The 19,314-nt window shown below is 43.2% G+C and overlaps 2 protein-coding genes across 3 annotated transcripts in view; both read left to right on the top strand.

Annotated features, from left to right (window-relative positions):
- Positions 1–15,146, top strand: part of LOC6633644 (putative uncharacterized protein DDB_G0277255) — a 61,833-nt gene extending 46,687 nt beyond the window's left edge. For both annotated transcript variants that reach the window (XM_070210411.1, XM_032433197.2), the window contains exons 2-7: positions 6,475–6,842; positions 6,981–7,114; positions 7,411–8,224; positions 8,572–8,901; positions 12,628–12,882; positions 14,195–15,146. In XM_070210411.1, coding sequence (XP_070066512.1) covers positions 6,522–6,842; positions 6,981–7,114; positions 7,411–8,224; positions 8,572–8,901; positions 12,628–12,882; positions 14,195–14,827 — 2,487 coding nt within the window. In that variant the 5' untranslated portion in view covers positions 6,475–6,521 and the 3' untranslated portion in view covers positions 14,828–15,146. The remainder of the gene's footprint in view (positions 1–6,474; positions 6,843–6,980; positions 7,115–7,410; positions 8,225–8,571; positions 8,902–12,627; positions 12,883–14,194) is intronic.
- A 98-nt stretch (positions 15,147–15,244) lies between these two features.
- On the top strand, positions 15,245–18,748 carry LOC116652255 (PAX-interacting protein 1-like). Its single transcript, XM_032440476.2, has 2 exons — positions 15,245–16,500; positions 16,567–18,748. The coding sequence occupies exons 1-2, from the start codon at positions 16,395–16,397 to the stop codon at positions 17,733–17,735; spliced, it is 1,275 nt and encodes a 424-aa protein (XP_032296367.1). The 5' UTR covers positions 15,245–16,394; the 3' UTR covers positions 17,736–18,748.
- Positions 18,749–19,314: the final 566 nt, after the last annotated feature.

The raw sequence follows: 19,314 nt of genomic DNA, 5'->3' as shown, positions 1-19,314 counted from the left end.
TATGATTTGAAGCGCGAAAAAATTGTTGCCGCTGCTGTCGTTTCACCTGAGTCGCGGCTGCTGCTGCCGCTGTCCCATTGCCACATATGAGCCGCATTTAATCGGCGGCGGGCTGGCGCAAGCGTCCAATTTGCTGTCGCCAGCGCAACGGTTGCCCATTTGGGCTGGGTTGCATAAGGAGCTAATTGCCGCTGGGTGAAAGCGCGCGCGACAAAAGCGACAATCCTTTCATGGCTGGACGCAACGCCCAGCGTCTCTCTCTCCCTCTCTCTCCCTCTCTCTCCCTCTCTCTCCCTCTCTCTCTCTCTCTGTCTCTCTCATGGCAATGTTCTGCAATTAAAATGAGGCAACATGCAACATGCTGCCGGAGACGATGCCGCCGACATTCGCGCGATATCAAGTAAAAGTCGCAGACAGCTTTCTCTAAAGGAGCAGCAGCCTGTCAGCATTGGCTGCAGACGCTGCCACCAGCCGCTTCCTTGCTGCAGCCAAATGCAGCATCTGCAGCCAGCACGATTATAAGCATCCTCCTCGCTCTTCGTTGCCCCGTCCTCGCGTCCTGCCGTCTCCCCGTCTTCCTGTCTGTCTCTGTCTCTTGTGGCATAACCCACGTTGACATTGGCTGCACATTTGGCGATAAGTCGCCGAAAAAAAAAGGAGAAGCAAAAAATCAACCAAGTTTCACCAGAAAAATGCTACATGCTGTGCCACTGCCAGCCGGCCAGGGGGCAGGGTGCGGTGGCTAGTAGATGTAGGGGGGAGTGTGGGCTTAAATTCGACAATTTGTCACGTTGTTGGCCAGTCGTGCGTTTATTTGTTTGCCTGATTGGCCGCAGCCGCAGCGGAAGTAAAAGCCTGCAGGTGCGCATCCCAGTTAAGCACACAAACACACACACACACACACACACACATACACACACATACACACATAGGAGACACGTGTGTGTGTGTGTGCAATTCGACAATTGCACAGCGCGCAAATTTCTCTTTTATTTATGGCAATTTCTTTTGTCTCTCACGACACAAAATCAAATATTTAAATGATGCGCATTCAAACAAATAATAATAAAAAAGAAAAAAAAAAACTAGCTAAAAAAGCAGCTAAAATAAAGCTAAAGCAAATATAAAAATAGCATGTAAATATTTGAGCATTTGACTTGTTTGCTGTGGCAATTAAAAGCTTTGCTTTTGTTCAAATCTTGCCACTAATTAAAGCAGTCGCTGCCTTTGCCTGCGCTTCCAGCTGGGGCTGCCAAATCGAAAGACTTAGGCAACAAACTTGACTCGACTCGAAGCAGAACACTTGACAGTGAATGCGCTCTGATTACACTTTGGAAATTTTTGTCATTCACCCGAACCCGCCTCTTCTGCGAATTCTTTCATTCGATTGCGGCATGTGGCATGCGGCATGTGGCATGGGGCAGGCACGCGTGCCTCTAATTGTGGCAACAGGTTTTGATGCACCTCGACTTACATTCTATCAATGGGCGTTGCAGCTGGACAAGCATAGAAAACAAGCAGAAACCAAATACCTTTACCTAGTAAAGTTAGATAATTTTCTGTGCGATTATTTCTATAGAGCTATATATATATATGGATATTTAGTCTGATATTATGCATTTGAAGTTGTTTTCTAGAAAAAACAGTTACGAATAACGGACTTGTCGCGAAAAGAGCTTTAGTTCTAAAAGATTGTTCCTTTGATATTCATATATGGAATGTTGAGAGAATATAAACACACCAAATATGTATCCTATTCTCCATTCTCCTGTGAAATATTCTGGAGCTAAGCATACTTTACATTATGCATAAAGAATATAGCTCAAAAGCGATCTATATTTATCGATCGAGCAGCTCTCGAGATCGATGCGTTCGCAACCAGACTGAAAGGCAACTGAATGTGGTTAGATACTGATCAAGAATATATATACTTGACAAATCAGACCAAAGCTAAAGTTTTGTGAATGGAAATCTGTGTGGTACAAGCATTGCACTTAACAGAATGTGAACGAGCTATGTTAAGTTATTGTGTGTGCTGTTAAGCGGCTGTTACGAAATGGCGCGCTGTTATGTTAAACTTATGTTGTAGCTAGAAACAATGTTGTCAGCAGCTCATTGCGATTTCACGTGATATTTTCTCCGTTTTCTATTAGATTTAGCAACTGTGTGAGTCTGAAAAATTTGAAATTTGAAATCCGAGCAGCTGAAGCGCATGTCACGCACAGCAACAAAAACAATGAGAACAACGTTTGAGTGCTACGTGATAACTGGAATATAATTAAAGTGTAGTCAAATATCGCAAGCTGGGGCTGGGCTCGCATTTGGGCAGCCGCGTTTCAATCAAAGGCTGGACGCATGAGAGCTGCACAAAACAGCATCTGCGACGGCAACAAAAGCTAAAAACAAAAAAAAAAACATATATTATTTTGATGGCCGTGCGCAGAGAAAGTCACGATTTACAGATGGAAAAAAAAAATCAGAAAACAAGCGGCAAAAATAATTACAACTACCTTTTTTTTATATTTTTCATTATTATTATTTTTTTTAAGAGCAACAAGCTGTAAAACAAGAAGCAGCAGCAACAGCCGCCGAAGAACACGCAACACGCTTAAAAATTGCTTGCAATAAAATTTGTTTATTTAATTTTAATTTTTTTTTTTTTTTTGCTTGCTTGTTTTGGTTTTTCTTCAAGCAACAATTTCTTGAAAAAAAAAGTGTTTTAACGACTTCTTTGGAAATTTGAGCTTTAATTTTGTTTTTGTATATAAATTAAAATCATGAGCCATGACAGCGGCGGTCAAGGCACAGACGACAGCCAGAAGCAGTTGTTGTTGTTGTTGTTGGTCTTCTTTTTCAATTGTCAACGCGAGTGGGCGTGGCCGGAAGTGGCAAGTGATTAGAACTAATTGCCAGGTAAACAAGTCGCCGCCGCTCGGGTTCAAAGTCAGGTGAAAGGCCAGTCAAGAGTCGCTACGCTTTCCCTGGCCCCGCCGCGCTCCTAGCTAAAGTGGAAGGTGGTGAAAGAGAGAAAAAGGGCGAGAGAAAGAGAGAGGGGGAGGAAGTATCGCTGTCTGTTATTGTAGCTGCCAAATAATTTGCTGCCGCTCGGCTTGGCGATTATCATTGTAATTGTGCTCAATGCGGTTGCGATATTGCGGCTATTTTTGTGATTAGCCAGCATCGCATCGCACAGCTCAGCTCGGACAACGGACAGCGGACGTGTGCATCTAACACAGATGCCGACAACAACAACAGTAACGACGACGGCGGATGTGAATGACGGTTCACGAATGACGAATGACATACTGGAACGCACGGACGGATGCTGTTGATGAAAGCCGAATGACGCTCGCACTCTCGCCTCGGAATGCCTTTTCATGCCGTTGACAGCGGCAATCGATTTGATGACTTTGATATTGGGGGTAGTCCATTATTGAGCTATCGATAAGCCAGCGAATTGTGTTGCTCGGGCCAGATCGGGCAACTGTCACTCAAGAATGTGAAGAGCTGTTAAATTGCAGTCCATTTGCCCAGCCTCCTGTCAATCAAATGTCAAAATTGTCAGCCAGTTGACGTTCTAAGCCTTACAAGGTGGCAACGCTGCAAGCATATGTAAATGCTTGCCAGATCGATGCTTATCACTTTGATATTTTATCGATAACTTATCGATTGTTCATGTCATACAGTCGAGACATACTTTCTCACATGTCGCTGACAAGCAGTTATATTGCTTTCCATGTTGTTCTACAACTTTTGTTAACCAAATGTCAAATTTGTCAATCAGTTGACAACTGCCTAGCTCCACCTTCTTAATGCTGCCAAGCACATGCTTGACTTATCGATAAGTTAACGATTGTTGATGTAACGCTGTAAAAATTCCTATCTCACGCCCGTGCCAGTTTTTATAAGCATAAAAAACTAACTTCACGTTTAACAACATGTTAATTATTTGCATGCAATAACGAGTCTCAAACTTGACAAGTTCTTTTTGATTAATCAATTAATCAATAGTGCTGTATTATAAATATAAAGCTGTTTGATTGATGGGCAGATCGTTTATCAAGCTGCAAGCAAAGGGGGTCAGCACTTTTTTTTAGCAGCTGCTTCTTTTTCACATTTCTTGGCAGCATGCAAAAAGGTTGTATGAAAAATGTTGAGTATGTGAACGGAAAACTGTTTTTCTTATGCAGAAAAACGAATGTTAAACTTAAGCAATAAAGCCACGCAGGCAAAAAGTTGGCTAATATCTATTTTCCGAGCTAAGTATAATAATTGATACTTTTGACAGGCTAACAGATAGCTCACAAATACTTTTAACAGAGAACGATTTGTTAACAGCTTTCAAAAGTAACATTAGTATTGACTTTTAAAAAACACCTTACACTGTTAACAGTTGTTTGCCTAACGCTTCATAGAAATGTTAGCAAAAGAAGGCGCTGCACTAACAAATATTTAACATGTCATAGATACGTTAATTAGAGCTCTTTAACAATTATTTAACATGTAATAAGAATGTTAAGCAGAGCTGTCTATTTAAATATAACAGTTGCTTAGCAGATCTTGGATATGTTAAGAAGAATGTTAATTATTTATTGTTTAAAGTTGCTTAACATATCAGGGAAATGTTAAGAAGTGAACGCGAGGCACTTACAGTTAGACAACATGCGATAAGAATATTTTTTAGAGCTATATTCAGCAAGCTGCCTAACATGCTTTAGAAATGTTAATTAAAATTGTGTAACATTGTTTGAAAATGTTAACGAAAGTGCGCTCACTGTTAGCTTATCAACAGCAGCATCATCTGGGCTCCAGCGTCAGCTCTTACCTAATGCCCGCTGTCGAAATGCCTAACCTCAATCGTAAATATGAGTAACATAAAATTCGCATAGGCAATGTTCGGATGTCATAAACCGATATATGTACATATTATGTATATATGTAAGTAATGTACAACGTAAAACAATTTGCCGCCACGTATTTATCATCATTTAGTGGCGCCTCCGAATGCCCGCCAAAGTGCGGCCCTTCCGCTGCAACAAGTTTGTTGCCTAAGTCTTTCGTTTGTGTTGTGCCTTTTGCCTCGACTCAGATCGGATCGGATCGGATCGGATGGCAAGTGTCTTGAACTTTTCGCCCGGGCTACCATTTGGGCATTATGAAAGATCTGCGAGCACAAAATTGATTTATAGAGCCACATAAACAGTTAATAAATACGCTGTAAATCACAGAAAACAACATGATGGATCGAATGCGAATGGAAATGGGAATGGAAGTGGGAATGCAAATGGCAGGCTTTAAAGAAAAACAAAAAAAAAAAAGCAAAAGGAAAACAAAAACGAAAACGAAATTCATCTGGAAAAGTAATACCTCAAATTGTGTTGTGCATAATTTCAATAATAAATTTCTATAATTTTCAACTTGTTTGTTGCCTGTCGATTTACGACGGTTGCTGTTGTTGTTGTCGGTTGCTGCAAGTGAAGCGTAGAATTACGTGAAAGAAAAGTGAAATTATGCAGCGAATACGAAGCGCGGCAACAAGTTGCTGTTACAGTTGCTGTTGCTGCTGTTGTCACAGTTATTGTTGTTGCTGCTGCCTGTGTGTTTGTGGTGCGTGAAAGCAGCTAAAAGCGTTTTGAGCATCGCCTCATTCGATGCGTGCGACCCAAATTTTGAAATTCAATTGCAAGTTCAAGTTTTCTATATATCTGCAATACCCTTTAAAGCGTTGCGCATTGTTGTCATGTCAAATCGATCTGGTTGGGCCTTGAGCAATCCGAATTCTTTCACATTATGTTTTCATCTATTTTCCACGCATCTAAGTGAATATCAAAACTCATTTGTTGCGCTTAATTTGCTTTAAATAGAATAAATAGCCTGCAATGCAATGAAATGTGTTATGTGCAGAGGATGAAACCTCTTGGACCCCATTAAGTATATATATTCTCGATCAACAACAAGTTGATAACATGTCTATCTATCTGTTTCTCAGCGTTCAAGTCTCTCAGCTCTCTCAGTTTTGAGATTTTGTTTCAGGCAGTATGTATATGTCGGAATCTGTCGGATCGGACTACTATATCATATGGCTGCCATAGGAACGATCGGTCGATAAGTAGCTTCTTGTGTGGACAACTTTGTTGTTTAACAAGATAACTTCTGAGTTGCTTATTTATTTATTACAAGATCGTCCGACTATATTATAGAAGAACCGCTACGAGCCTCGACTTTTCACATATGTTAAGATAAATGTCTGCAATGGGTATTATAAAAAGAGGTATTCGAAACTTTTCAAGCGAACTCAGTTGTTTTTTACCTTTTGTAGGGCATCTAAAGCGTCGACTTAGATTCAATTTGTTGTCTTTCCTGCTGTTTGCTTCTGCTTTAAGCATATTCTTTCACCTGCCAATTGGCACTCAACGCACGTCCATCCAAACGCCCGCAGCTCACCTTTCGCTCTTTTTCTTTTACTTTTTGCAGTCGCGCCTGAGGCAGCAGCAGCAGCAGCTCTCAATTGGCCGGAGATTATGATGATGATGATGTCGTCGGCGTCGGCGTCGGCATCGACAGACTGCAGCAGCAGCAGCATGCAGGGATCGACAACGAGCAGCGCCTCGAGCGACGTCATGACGCTGACCACCACGGCGGCCTCCTCATGGTGTGCAATGCCGGCGAGCACGCGGCTGCGCGTGGTGCGCCTGGTGCGTCCGCATCAGCGCCGACTGCTGGTGGTGCCGGAGCGCAGCGCCACGTTCGGGTTTGCGGTGCGCGGCGGCAAGGAGCACGGCATCGGCTTCTTTGTCTCGCACGTCGAGCACGGCGGCGAGGCGCAGCTAAAGGGATTGCGCGTAAGTGGATCAGTGGATCAGCGGGTCAGCGGGTCAGTCACGTAGCACGCACCACACCCGACTACGTGACTGCCGCCGCCCAGTTGAACGAACTCACTGCGCTCACTTTTTCGCTTTTGCCATCACGTCTCCTCACAGCTCGGCGACCAGATCTTGCGCATCAACGGCTATCGACTGGAGGATGCGGTGCACAAGGAGTTCATTCAACTGGTGGCCAGCCAGGATCGGGTCACGCTCAAGGTGCGCGGCGTGGGCATGCTGCCAGTCAAGGAGTAAGTCCCGATTAAACTAATTGCACAAACAGAATGCTCTAGTCGGGCATGCTCGACTAGCATATACCCTAAACTCAACGCCAAGCTGCTGCAATTGTTTTTATTGATGAATCTCCGTGTTTATTGTCCGATCTTTATGCAATTTTTGACCTAAAAGAGGACTGATTGCCTCCGCTTTTTTGGATTCATGGTAAAAATAATGATTAAGATGTAACATCGTGTGGGGCAGATCTCGATGAGTGCAGTTGAATCATAATTTGCTCCAAACCAAACTCTAATGAATGTCAATTTTGCAGTCAGCCGGATGAGCGGCTGTCGTGGAACGTGGTGAAGCTGCCCAGCGTGAGTGGGACGCCCTCGGAGAGCTCGTTCAAGGCGTCGACGGAACGGCGCACGGCCAGCCGGGACATCAATGTGGTGCTGCATGTGGCGCCACGCACCAAACTGGGCCTGGGCATCTGCAAGGGGCCCGAGTGGAAGCCGGGCATCTTTGTGCAGTTCACCAAGGAGCGGAGTGTGGCGCGCGAGGCGGGTCTGCGGCCGGGCGATCAAATTCTGAGCGTGAACAGCATCGACTTCTCGGATGTGCTCTTCAGCGAGGCCGTCGCCGTGATGAAGGGCTCCAGCAAGCTGGACATGGTGGTGCGCACCGCCGCCGGCTGTGATCTGTTTCCCGGCGAATCGAGCGGCTACAACAGCTCCGCCAGCTCCGTGACCGGCGATCAGAGTCCCTGCTGGGCGGACGCCAAGTCTAAGCGCCTGACCGCGGTGCGCGAGGAGCCCAGCCAAGCGGCCGGCGCCGTCCACGTGCAGAAGCAGCTCAACAAGACGATCATCAAGCTGACCGAGAACGGCACCTCCATCAACAGCACCTACATAGCCAATGCCAGTCAGCAGCAGCAGCAGCAGGAGCAGCTGTCGGTTAGCCGCAGCACCACAATGCGACGCAGCTGCTCGGTTTCAGCGCCAGCTCCACCGCCGCCAGCGGCAGCTGCGCCTAGCAACGGCAACGCTGCAGCAGCTGGAGGAGGAGCAGGAGCAGGAGCTGGCGCCAGCAACAGCAGCAGCCTCTCCAGTGCCATAAACGAGGAGCTCAAGAAGCGCAAGGAGGTGAGCTGGTTGCTATACCCTGTAATCCTCTATCAGTTTTCTTTTGTGTTTATATCTCGAAGATTTAAAGAACTACGAATGCCAAACTTTGTCTGGCTGCTTCTCTACTCAATGCAGATGAAGTTGAGTTCGTATTTTTTGTGATAATCGATACTTTTATTAATAATCGATAAATATCGATTATCGGCAAGCCTTCAAATTTGGCATGTCTGTATGAGGAATCTTTGATTTCATGCTTTAACTTTGCGCGACCCAATCTTGATTTTGTTTACAGGGCAACCACTAGTCGGGCACTCTCGACTAGCGACTTGTAGGCACAGGCAGCTAATTGTGCGTCTTTCTTGCAGAAACAGCAGCAGCAGCATCTGGTGGGGCAGCGGAGCAGCTGTGGCAGCCACTTGAGTCGCGATCGCGATCGGGCCAGAGATCGCGATCAGCGAACTGAAGAACGGCCGCACAATGGCGCCGGCCGCGGCAACGTTGCACAAGTGTCGCACAAGCGCGAACGCAACACAAGCGCTGCCGGTGCAGCGACGGCGACGTCGACGTCAACGTCGACTTCGAATGCGACGTCGACAGCGGCTGGCGTTGGCGATCAGCACACGGCGCTGATGGATGAATTTAAGCGCGCGCATCAGCGCATGTTCAGGAACGGGTTCCATGAGAGCGAGCACAAGGTGAGCCGGCACACACACACACACACACACAGCCTGTAGCTGTTGTTGTTGTTGTTGCTGCTGCTGCTGCAGTTGCATTGTTGCAACACACAAAAAAAGCAAACCCGCAGCAGCGGCAACAATGGCTACTTGCAAAGGTCAAGAGAGCTGCGCACTGCACTTGTTGTTCTTATTGTTGTTGTTGTTGTTGTTGTTGTTGGTGCTGCAGTTGATTGTTAGCCATGTGAAGTATTTGTTAGCCACTTGACTCGAGTCAAGTGAATGAGGGCACAACAACTGGCTATGTGGGAAAGAGATAGAGCGAGAGAGAGGGCGGCGGCGGGGCGAAGCTAAACAGTCGCCGCAACTGCAAATTGGGTCTTTCCTCGAGCCCCATAGATAAGCCTAATTGCTAGGCACTACAAAAAGAAAATAAGTAAATCAATTAATATACAGTAAAAGCTCTTTAAAGCGAACCAATACCAATACCATCCACTCTTCTGCTAAGTTCTCTTTGAAGAAAAGAGAAATAAGCACATTTATGACATTTTTATGTTTGTGATAAATTAAATAAGATGCTGGTAGTTATGGAATTGTGCGTTTGCTGTGCATATTCCTATACCCTGTAATCCTCTATGGGACTATACCCTATATAGATCTAAGTTCAAGATGTTAAGCTAATCCAAGCTGATCCCCATTTGTCTGTCTGATCAGATTCAAGTTTCGTTCATGTCAAACGCATATAAAATACATTTCCGAATATCAATAATTATTTCAAGCTTTCGATTAGCGACAATAAATATCGTTATAGAAACCTTTATTCATTCATAACTTAAAACTCTGTTAATAACAAATCAAACTAAGTGTTGGTTAACGATCAAACTAAGCTTAAGAGAAACCAGTTCTCAAAATCGATATTTATCGATTGAACTATCGTTCGTCGTATTTCATATTACATCACTATATTTTCTTGATTGAATAGATTAATGGATAATGTATATCTATGCTTGATATGTACAGAGAGATTTCCCTCCGTCAGTTAGATTTATAGCACACCAATATTAGAAACACCCATTTTCCATGGGCTCAGCTCGCTTAAGAGTTAGGCCGCCATAAATAGGCCACTTTATGTGCAAAAGTTAGCAAAACTAATTAAGCCCGAACAAGTAGATGGTGTATGCACAAATTGGCTGTCCGCTAGTAGAGCTTTCACTGTATTTTTACTTGCCTATTTATTCTCTGAACCCATTGAATATGGGTCAGAAGGGTATACTGTTTTTTTGCCAATGTATGTAACAGGGCGAAGGAAACAACTACGTATCCATAAAGTATATATATATACTTCATCAGCATCAATAGCCGAGCGCTTCGATCTCAGAACTTATAGAAATCTAGCTCAATTGCAATTAATCGATAAAAATCGATATCGAAATTCTGTTTTTTGTGCAAATCTCGTAAACTACAAGAGCTGGAATCACCAAACTTGACATGCAGCTTCTATAATATATCAAGTATCTTCCACTTTATATCAATCACCCCTCTCCCCCCCTCCCTCCCCTCTGCTCCTAGCACGAGTTGCATTTGATGTTGGTGGAGGAAGGTGCAGGGTATCCCCTAGTCGGGCACTCCCGACAAGAGCACTTTAAAATATGTTTTCTTTTTGTTTATTTGTTCTCTGAGAGATACAAAAAAGTACTTCATTTTTATCGGTCAATATGCTTATAAAATCAAAACAATTCCAAAGTCTCGCAGATTGTTGAGTCAGCACGACAAATATCAGCTATTGCCATTGATCAATATATATATATCTTTATATATATCTTAAATATATATATATATATATATATATATATATATATATATACTTTTTTGTTTTCAGCGCACATTTGCACAATTTTATGATGTCCTTTATTGCCTAGTTGCGCGCGCAAAGCGAAATGAAAGTTATTTGATTTCTAGTGAAAAATAATAATAAATGCCTCAACTAATCTAAAGTGTTTGGCTAAGCGATACCCTGCCGCAAGTGCGCACGGGGCATATGCATGCATGACATGTTTTGCACACATTATTTCAATAACCTGCCCCAAAACCGAACTTCAAGCGAACTTTATCGTTAACCAACTTTAGTTAGAACAGTTCCTCAGATAAACACGTTTGTCACTTTTAAAGAGACAAACATGACGACAGACATGAAGATATAGATAAGATTATATTTGATTTAGTTGGTAGCACATATAGATATACTTATGTAGCTAGATGACATATGTATAGATATATATATAGATATAGACAAGCAGGAAGTTGGCAAAATCGGATAACTATATCATATAAAGTAATAGTTTTTGAGAATATAAGTTGTTGTAAAAGAGAACTTCAAGAATTTGTAGCCAAAATCTTAACAATCCCTGACGTATATATCCCTTAGATATTTAATAGTTCGAAAACTAGGTTTTTGCATGGAAAACTTTGTTTTCCCCTTTTTTTTTTTAATATCCTTACCAAAATCAACCAGTACGAGTTTTCCTTATTAATCCGAGCCTAACAGGCTGTAAATGCCTTTAATATATGTATACAATCGGATCAATATCGAACTTCTATATCATATAGCTTTTACGATTTTGTTGACTTCCAAATTCGTAGAAAAATCGAAAAAAGTAGAATATTATTCTTCATTTTAATATATTTGTCTTCAAAATTCGTAGAAAACTCGATATATTTATATAGCTTGATATAGCTAGGCTCAGCTCTAAAAATAGATAATAAAAAAAGCAAGCATATATTTAATTTTTTTTTTTTGAGCAAAATGTCAACATGGAAAAAAAAAGTAGGCAACTTTCTGCTAATAATTTAGTTTATGAAATTTAAAATAATATTTAAATAAGTCAAAGAATTTAGCTGGTTAGGTTTCTAGCTCAATTCCTATCTATTTATACGAACTGTTAACGAATTCTGGCTAAATTTTAAATGTATACACACACACACACACCCGCACACACATCCGCACACACATTGATGTTTGTTTTGTGACCTTGTCACTGGGTTTTTTTTTCTTTTGAAACTAAGTTTGCGTTTGACAATTAGTTGGCTTTCCCTTTTTGTTGGACAGCGTTTCGTCTCATTGCAGCAGCAGCAGCAGCAGCAGCCACCCGCAGCACCAACACAATGACTCACCACACAAGCAAATAGAGTGCGAGTGTGTGTGTGTGTGTGTGTGTGTGTGTGTGTGTGTGTACGCTGCTCAATGGGCCGCTTGTTATCTTATCAGCTGCGACAGGTGAGCTGCTGCCGCCGTCGCCGCCAACGCCGCTGGCGCAGCTCAAGCAGCTCGCATGCCCGGGCGTCCAGTCTAGCGAGCGATTTGCGAGCGACAACAGCTGCAACAGAAGCAGTCAGAGTCAGTCAGAGCAGAGTGATAACAGCGGCAAGAAGAAGAATAGGAACTAGTCAGAGCTAAATATCCGACATCTGAGCCATGAGTTTGCTACGTCCCAAAAATGTGGGCGGCAACAGCAATGAGGGGCGTGCCAGCGATATGCCCACCATGCGACCAGTCACCATGGGCCGCCCCCTGGTGACCATGTCCACCTACGAGGTAGCCCAAGCCAGCCAACCAGCCAGTCAATCAACCAACCATCCATCAAACAATCAATCAATCAATCAATCAGTGCAGCAATTAAATGCTTAAAGTGTTGTTTTTTTTGTATGTTTATTGTTTTTAATTTTCATTTGGCTTTTGTCTATTTGCAGGAGCGCGGCGAGACGCTGAAGCGCACCTCGATTATGCCCGATGATAGCTGCTATCGCAGCAACAACAACAACAGCAACAGCAACAAGAGCCACAATAATAATGGCAACAATATTGCCAACAACGGAAGCAATCGTATGTCGCTGCTTAACGGCAGCAACAACTACAACAACAACAACCACAACAACAACAGCAACAACCACAACAACAACAACAAGAGCAACAACGTGAATGGCACGCCGGAATTACCGCCGCCGGTAAGTAATTGCGCCTAGGGCCATAAATTGCAATACAAATTTGCTGCCAACTGCGCAGCTCGCAGCTAGTTAGAGCGAGAGAGGGCAGAGAGCAAGCGTGAGAGTGAGATGGCAAGAGAGCTGGAAGCTTTCGACGAGCCTAATTGCATTCGGGCAAATGCATTTAAACGAATCAGTTCCAGCTCATTTGCCTATGTAGATTGTGAACCGAAAAAGGGAACCGAACCGATAATGTGTTTCGGTTCAGAAATGTCAACTGTTGGGCACAAAGCAGCTGCAAAGTCTACACAGTTGCTTGTAAAATTATCCTGCTTGTAATGTTTGCTGTAAAAGTTGAAAAGTGGAAGTGAAAAATGGCAAATTTACAAACTAAACTTATAGCAGAATGTTGATTCGAACCAGTGTAAATTTACTGATAAACCAGCTTCCCAAGCTGTACTAAGGGTGAGAGTACTGGTTCGAACCAGCGGCAATTTTAGTGTGCTTTACTGTACCAGATAGTTGGCACTTGGGAAGGACAACTGCATTATTAACAGAAGGAGGGACTCTCTCTTGAGGGACATCTGCATGAGTTGTCATAGTAAAGCTTAGGCAGCTGTCCGTTAGTAGAGTTTCCACTGTACATTCGCCTGCTGTTCATCTATTCTTCTGATATATGTTCTTTGACTTTAACAGAAACTATGTGCGCATGCATAAATGCAATTTATTTCTATCTGTAAATCGTAAAATTTGTATAATTATATATTTTTATATTTATAATCTGTACAATTGATAAGCACGAATTTTTATCTGGTTCTATTTTGCCGCACACATTTAACTAGAAAGTTCTGCTGCATTTATTTTTTTTTTTTTACATGCTGGCAATATTTTTTGGTATTTCTGGAATGTTCTAAATTATGCCAGTTCTAATTTTCGAGTGAACCCTTTGCCGTATATAAGTCTGCCTTGGTGCTGTCCATCGAAAGCTTTTAAAACTCGATCCATTTGTTTATATATGTATATATATATATATATATTTATTTTTTTTGTTTATGTATATTTACAATACAACTTATTCTACTTATTCTACTACTACATTAGAAATTAAAAAGATAAAAAGAAAGATATATGTTTGTTATATATTTTTGCATTATTTGACTACAGGGTATTTGAGAGTCGACTACATCACACTCGTATTGAATAGACAGATTTTGGCCACGCTGGCAACTCTGTGCATGATATGATATCTAGCTCACACTCTATTTATATATTTACTTATCTTTCTTTTTTTTTGTCACTCTGCCGCTCCCCCTCTGTCTGTCTCTGCTTGCAGCCGCCACAGTTTGCCAATCCCCAAAAACAACAACAGCAGCAGCAGCAGCCGCCGCCGCCACCGCCGCAGCAGCAGCAGCAGCAGCTGAAGCTAAACATAGCCAATGGCAATGGACAGCAACTGGCCGCCAGGAGCAAGCAGCTGACGTCTCCGTTGTCGCCCGTGCGCAGTCCCAGCATCAATGTGGGCGGCTTTCGTGCGCCAGCCACGCCCCAGCCGGACTACGAGGCAGCCAGCGTGCAACTGCGCAGCAATGGACAGCCAGCAGCAGCAACAACAACAAATGGCAGTCAGCAGCAGCAGCAGCAGCAGCAGCAGCGACTCACGCTGCGGCATGGAGCGGTAACCATAGGCGAGTACGGGGAGCAGCGGGGCAAGCGTGAGACGCTGCGCAAGATGCCAGCGAATGCGAATGCGAATGCGAATGCGATTACGAATGCAAATGGCAGCGTCCAGACGAACGGCATACTCAAGAATGGCAGCCGCAGCAGCAACAGTTTCGTCGGCAGCAGCAGCAGCTACAACAACAACAACAACAAGAACGGCAGCAGCAGCAGCAGCGTCAGCGGCAGCAACAACAATGGCCGCCAGCAGATGCAGCAGCCGGAGAAGTCCATTAAATTTGGCAATTGACTGTGGGCGGCAAATTAGCTGTAAAACATTTGTGCAATATGTTTATGGTAGGCGTGGCCGCCACCTGCCCACATGCTTAGTACAAAGACACATCAGGCGGAGCGGTTGATTTTACATTATTATATATACTTTTTTTTTTACACTACACTAAAGATAATTTTTTTTTTTATATATATATATACCATACTATATACATACATATATTTGTTGAATATTTGTTAATATTATTTAACAATTAAATGCTTAGCTGCTATTATTTAATGTACGTAATAACTATACTTAAACTATACGCCCACACATACGTATAGATACACATATATATATATATATACATATATTATTAACGATTTGTAATAAAAGCCGAAAGCAAACAGACAAAAAGAATCAACAAAAAAAAAAAAAAAAAAAAAAAAACAATTCTTTGATAAGCTGTGAACATATTTAGCGGCTTGCGTCAGCTACAAAAGAGCGCAATCATTAGACACAGCCTGACAAGCCCAAAAAAAATTGTCACATTCTTTAATTTAGCCAGAAATTGCGAACAACTGCCAATGTTTTTATCTCTTTTATCCGGGCACATTAATTTATAACGTTCGATAGGCAATCGATTGCGTTCAATTGCCGCCTCTCATCGCGAGTTTGACGAAACTTTCGATTTCGCATCGATTTGCGTGCAGTGCCAAAAGCTAACAGCGTACGTGCAGGCAAAAGATTGCTGCGTACATTGCATACTTTTAGGATTTGCGCATTTAACGGAAAATTTTGGCGAAACCTCTTACATGGCGTGACGTCACGTGTTTGATCATTGTGCATTTACCGTATGACGTATACGCATGTATGTCAGTTTTTATTTTGTTGTTAATTTAAAAAATATCGCACAACGATTATCTTAAATTGTTTACTACTTTGTTAAATTACGTATGTATATTATAAATCTATACACATATGACAGCTAGCTGTAAATCAATATCAAAAAGTATTAAATACATAACCAATAAATTATTGTGTGTGTGTGACGTCATGCGCACTCCAGCGCACTAGCGTAATCTGTAGAGTGTGCGCAGCGCAGTCAGCAAAAGTAACGGAACCAGAAACAACTGCAAAATCCGTGAGGACTCTGCGAACGCCAAAGAACACTTAAGATAGAGCGAGACGCCATGCTTCGTTCGTGTATTTATCTGATTTCACGTGTCTGCCTTTAATTTGTCGGAGCATGCGTTTATTCAATGGGCGCGAACGAGATGGCAGCTTGAGCTTGACAAATTGCCCAAAAGCCACCAGTGTTGCCAGCTATTTGAGTAAGCATCGCAGAGAGTTGCCCACTTGGCGAGTCCTTTGCCAACACTGGGGACGCCAACAAATCGTTTTGAAATTCATGTCAACAAAGTTGGCCGTGATTTTTGTAGCTGTGTGACTTGCAATCTGGCATTGAAACGTGAAGGAGCATTCGAGCAGACCTAAACTAACAGAAATAAACTCACCGCACTATTGAAAGCCAGACGAAGAAAAGCCCCAAGACCAATTCGAAATCATATTTCAAGTGATATTCAGCGCAAGTCCGCGGCGTATGAGTGCAGTTCTTTGGAGTTCCAAGTTGACCTTAAATCAAAAGAAACCGAAAAGCAAAATGTCAGACCGTCCCTCGCGCGCAGAGGTCTTGAAGCTGAGCCTGGGTAAGCTGTACCACACTCCAAAAACCCTCTATAGATTCTAGTACCGCCCCTAACCCAACGCCACAGACGAGTACATTCATCTCTATGTGCACGCCGATCACAAGAACAAGATCTACGGCAGACGGGGCCCCTATCCAAGTCAGGCCCAACAGCGGCGTCGCTACGAGCACTCCCACTACTTTGCGCCCGCCTATCAGCGCCAGCAGCAACAGCAGCAACAGCAGCAGCAGCAGCAACAGCAGCAGCGGTTGCAGCAGCAGCGCGAGGAGCAGCTGCGTGCACAGCAGCAGGAACGCCTGAAGCTGCAGCGGGAGCAGCAACTGCGCTTGCAGCAGCAGCGGGAACAGCTGAACGCGGCGGAGCAGCTGCAGGGACAGCAGCAGCAGCGCATGAACGAGACGCTGGAGACGCTGTGCATCAGCCAGGACTGCATCAGCCAGCTGCGCCAGGAGCAGCAGCGTCTGCAGCAGCAGAGCCTCGAGGAGATGCGCCTGCTGCAGCAGCGACTGCGCCAGCAGCGGCAGCAGGGCGTCGAGGAGATGCGTCTGCTGCAGCAGCGGCATCGCCAGCAGCGCATGGCCCTCCAGCAGCGCATCGATGACGAGGAGCGCACCGATCGCCAGCGTCGCCTCGACCAGCATCATATCCTACAATTGCGCACCCTGCAGCAGCATCGGCGCGAGCAGAAACAGCTGCAAACCCAGCAACAGCAGCAGCGCCTCCAGCAGCTGCTCCACAAGCAGGAGCAGCGCCGCCAGGCCATGGGCGTTAGCAACTACAAAATGCTGTTGAAGCTGGCATCGGATATGTCCACAGCGGCCACTCGAGCGCAGCCCAAGGAGGACGCCAAACCCGCCCAGGGCCTGCTGATGCCGCCACGTTTTGTGGTCTCCGAGCTGCCCAGCTGGTATATACCGCCCAAGCTGGAGTACGCCGCCAGCGTGCAGGTCAAGAAGGAGGAGCCGACAAGCGACAAGAAGATGCGCTTGTCCTCCGTCCAGGAATCCGTCAATCTCAGCAGCGATCTGCTCCTGGACAGAGCCGGAGTCGGAGTCGGCGTCAGCATCAAGAAGAAGGTCAAGTTCGATCTGAAGGAGGAGTACGTGACCAACGGCATCTCAACCGAGGAGGTAATTGCCGAGATCGAGGATCAGATGAAGGAGGAAATCGAAATGGAGGACGACATCAACAGCGACATGCTCTATATACCCACCAACTTTTCGCTAAGCGAATGAATTGAATTGAATACCCTGCACACCAGATGCCAAAAGCGAATCCGAGGAGAGCTTGATGAACGAATAATTTGATGCACTAGGCAAACAAAAGGCGCACAAGAAAAGCCGAATAACGTGATACACTGCAGAAAAAAGGAAATATACTACAAAAAATGTAAACACGCGAAATAACGAATATATAAATACACTACAAATACCATGCGAATACAAAATGCGACGATGTGAACAGAACGAATTTTTAATGCACTAAACTCAAGCAAAAAAAAAAAAAAGAGAGCAATTGTGAATATAACGAATATCTTAATACACTGCAAAAAAGCGAATATTTGAAGTATGCGAATATTTAAATACACTACCCACAAGGGAAGAGAGGAGAGAATACGTGAATATGTTAATACACTGCACAAAAGAAAAATAACGTGTGAATAATACGACTATTTTAATACACTACACAAAAGCGAAGAAAGGGAAGAATATGTAAATATTTTAATACGTAACCAAAAAAAATACACATTTTAACGAATATTTTAATACACTACACACAAGCAAACCCTAAAAGGAAGAAACATGTGATAAAACGCGACTATTTTGATACACTACAAAGACGAGTATATGCAAAATGCGAATATTTAAATACACTACTCAAAAAATGAATTGGAAAAAAAAACCAAATATTTTAATACACTAAAAAAAAAATGGTATAAAAAACCACAATTAAAATAAAATAAAAACAAGAAATGCAATTATGGCACAATATAAACCCAATATCTGCTTGCTTGTGGCATGCAACATCGCGTTGCACAACAGCCCGGACAACAACCGGTGGACATAGACATGGCAACCGGGACCAACTGGCAAATCTCGTTCCAGCCTTCCAGCCAATCGAACTGGCCTCAATTGACCGACTCGACGCAACGCTGCCTTTGCCAGAGCTCAGCTCAGCCACAATTGGTCAAAATTAAGACTCGAATACAATTTATAATGATTATGTGATACGAATTATACAAATAATATTGATGGCTTTTTTTTGTTGTGATACCAAGCAATATTTATAACTAACATTTACAATTAAACGATGATTTTTTTCTTTTTAAGAAAAACGGAAATCAAAAGTCTGGCAACTCCTTGATATATGCAGAGTTTCCAATTGGAAATTGGATAATATCAGCTTTACTGGATGCAGACATAGAATAATTCAAATATTAAATAAAATAGAGTTTTTCCTTTGTTTTGTTTAGGAATAAAACTTAAGAACAATAGTTTTAGTCGATCAAAGCCTAAAAGTCTGGCAACTCCTTTATATATAAAGAGCTTCCAATTGGAAATTGGCTAACATGAAAAGCAACATTGAGAATAATTTAAATTTATATTAAAATAACTTTATTCTTGGTTATAAGATCGGACTCTAAGCTCCGAAGTTAAGCAAGCGCGCATATTCCATGCATGGAGAAGAAGCAGCACAGCGCAATCGCAGCCTCTTTGTTGACTTGTATCATAATTGTCTTATGATGATATCAATAGTCATCTGTTATTATTTTTATTGTGATTTTGAATCTTGTTGCTTTTATTATTGCAATTA

The sequence above is a fragment of the Drosophila virilis genome, chromosome X (genome assembly GCF_030788295.1).
Source record: "Drosophila virilis strain 15010-1051.87 chromosome X, Dvir_AGI_RSII-ME, whole genome shotgun sequence".
Taxonomy (NCBI): domain Eukaryota; kingdom Metazoa; phylum Arthropoda; class Insecta; order Diptera; family Drosophilidae; genus Drosophila; species Drosophila virilis.
The sequence above is the reverse complement of the archived record's forward strand: the minus strand, read 5'-3'. Positions and strand labels throughout refer to the sequence as shown.

Excerpts from the sequence above, each read along its gene's own strand:
- LOC116652255 (XM_032440476.2), top strand. The coding sequence starts at position 16,395 with ATGAGTGCAGTTCTTTGGAGTTCCAAGTTGACCTTAAATCAAAAGAAA. Across the intron at positions 16,501-16,566 it reads GGTCTTGAAGCTGAGCCTGG|ACGAGTACATTCATCTCTAT; the intron begins GTAAGCTGTACC and ends CCAACGCCACAG.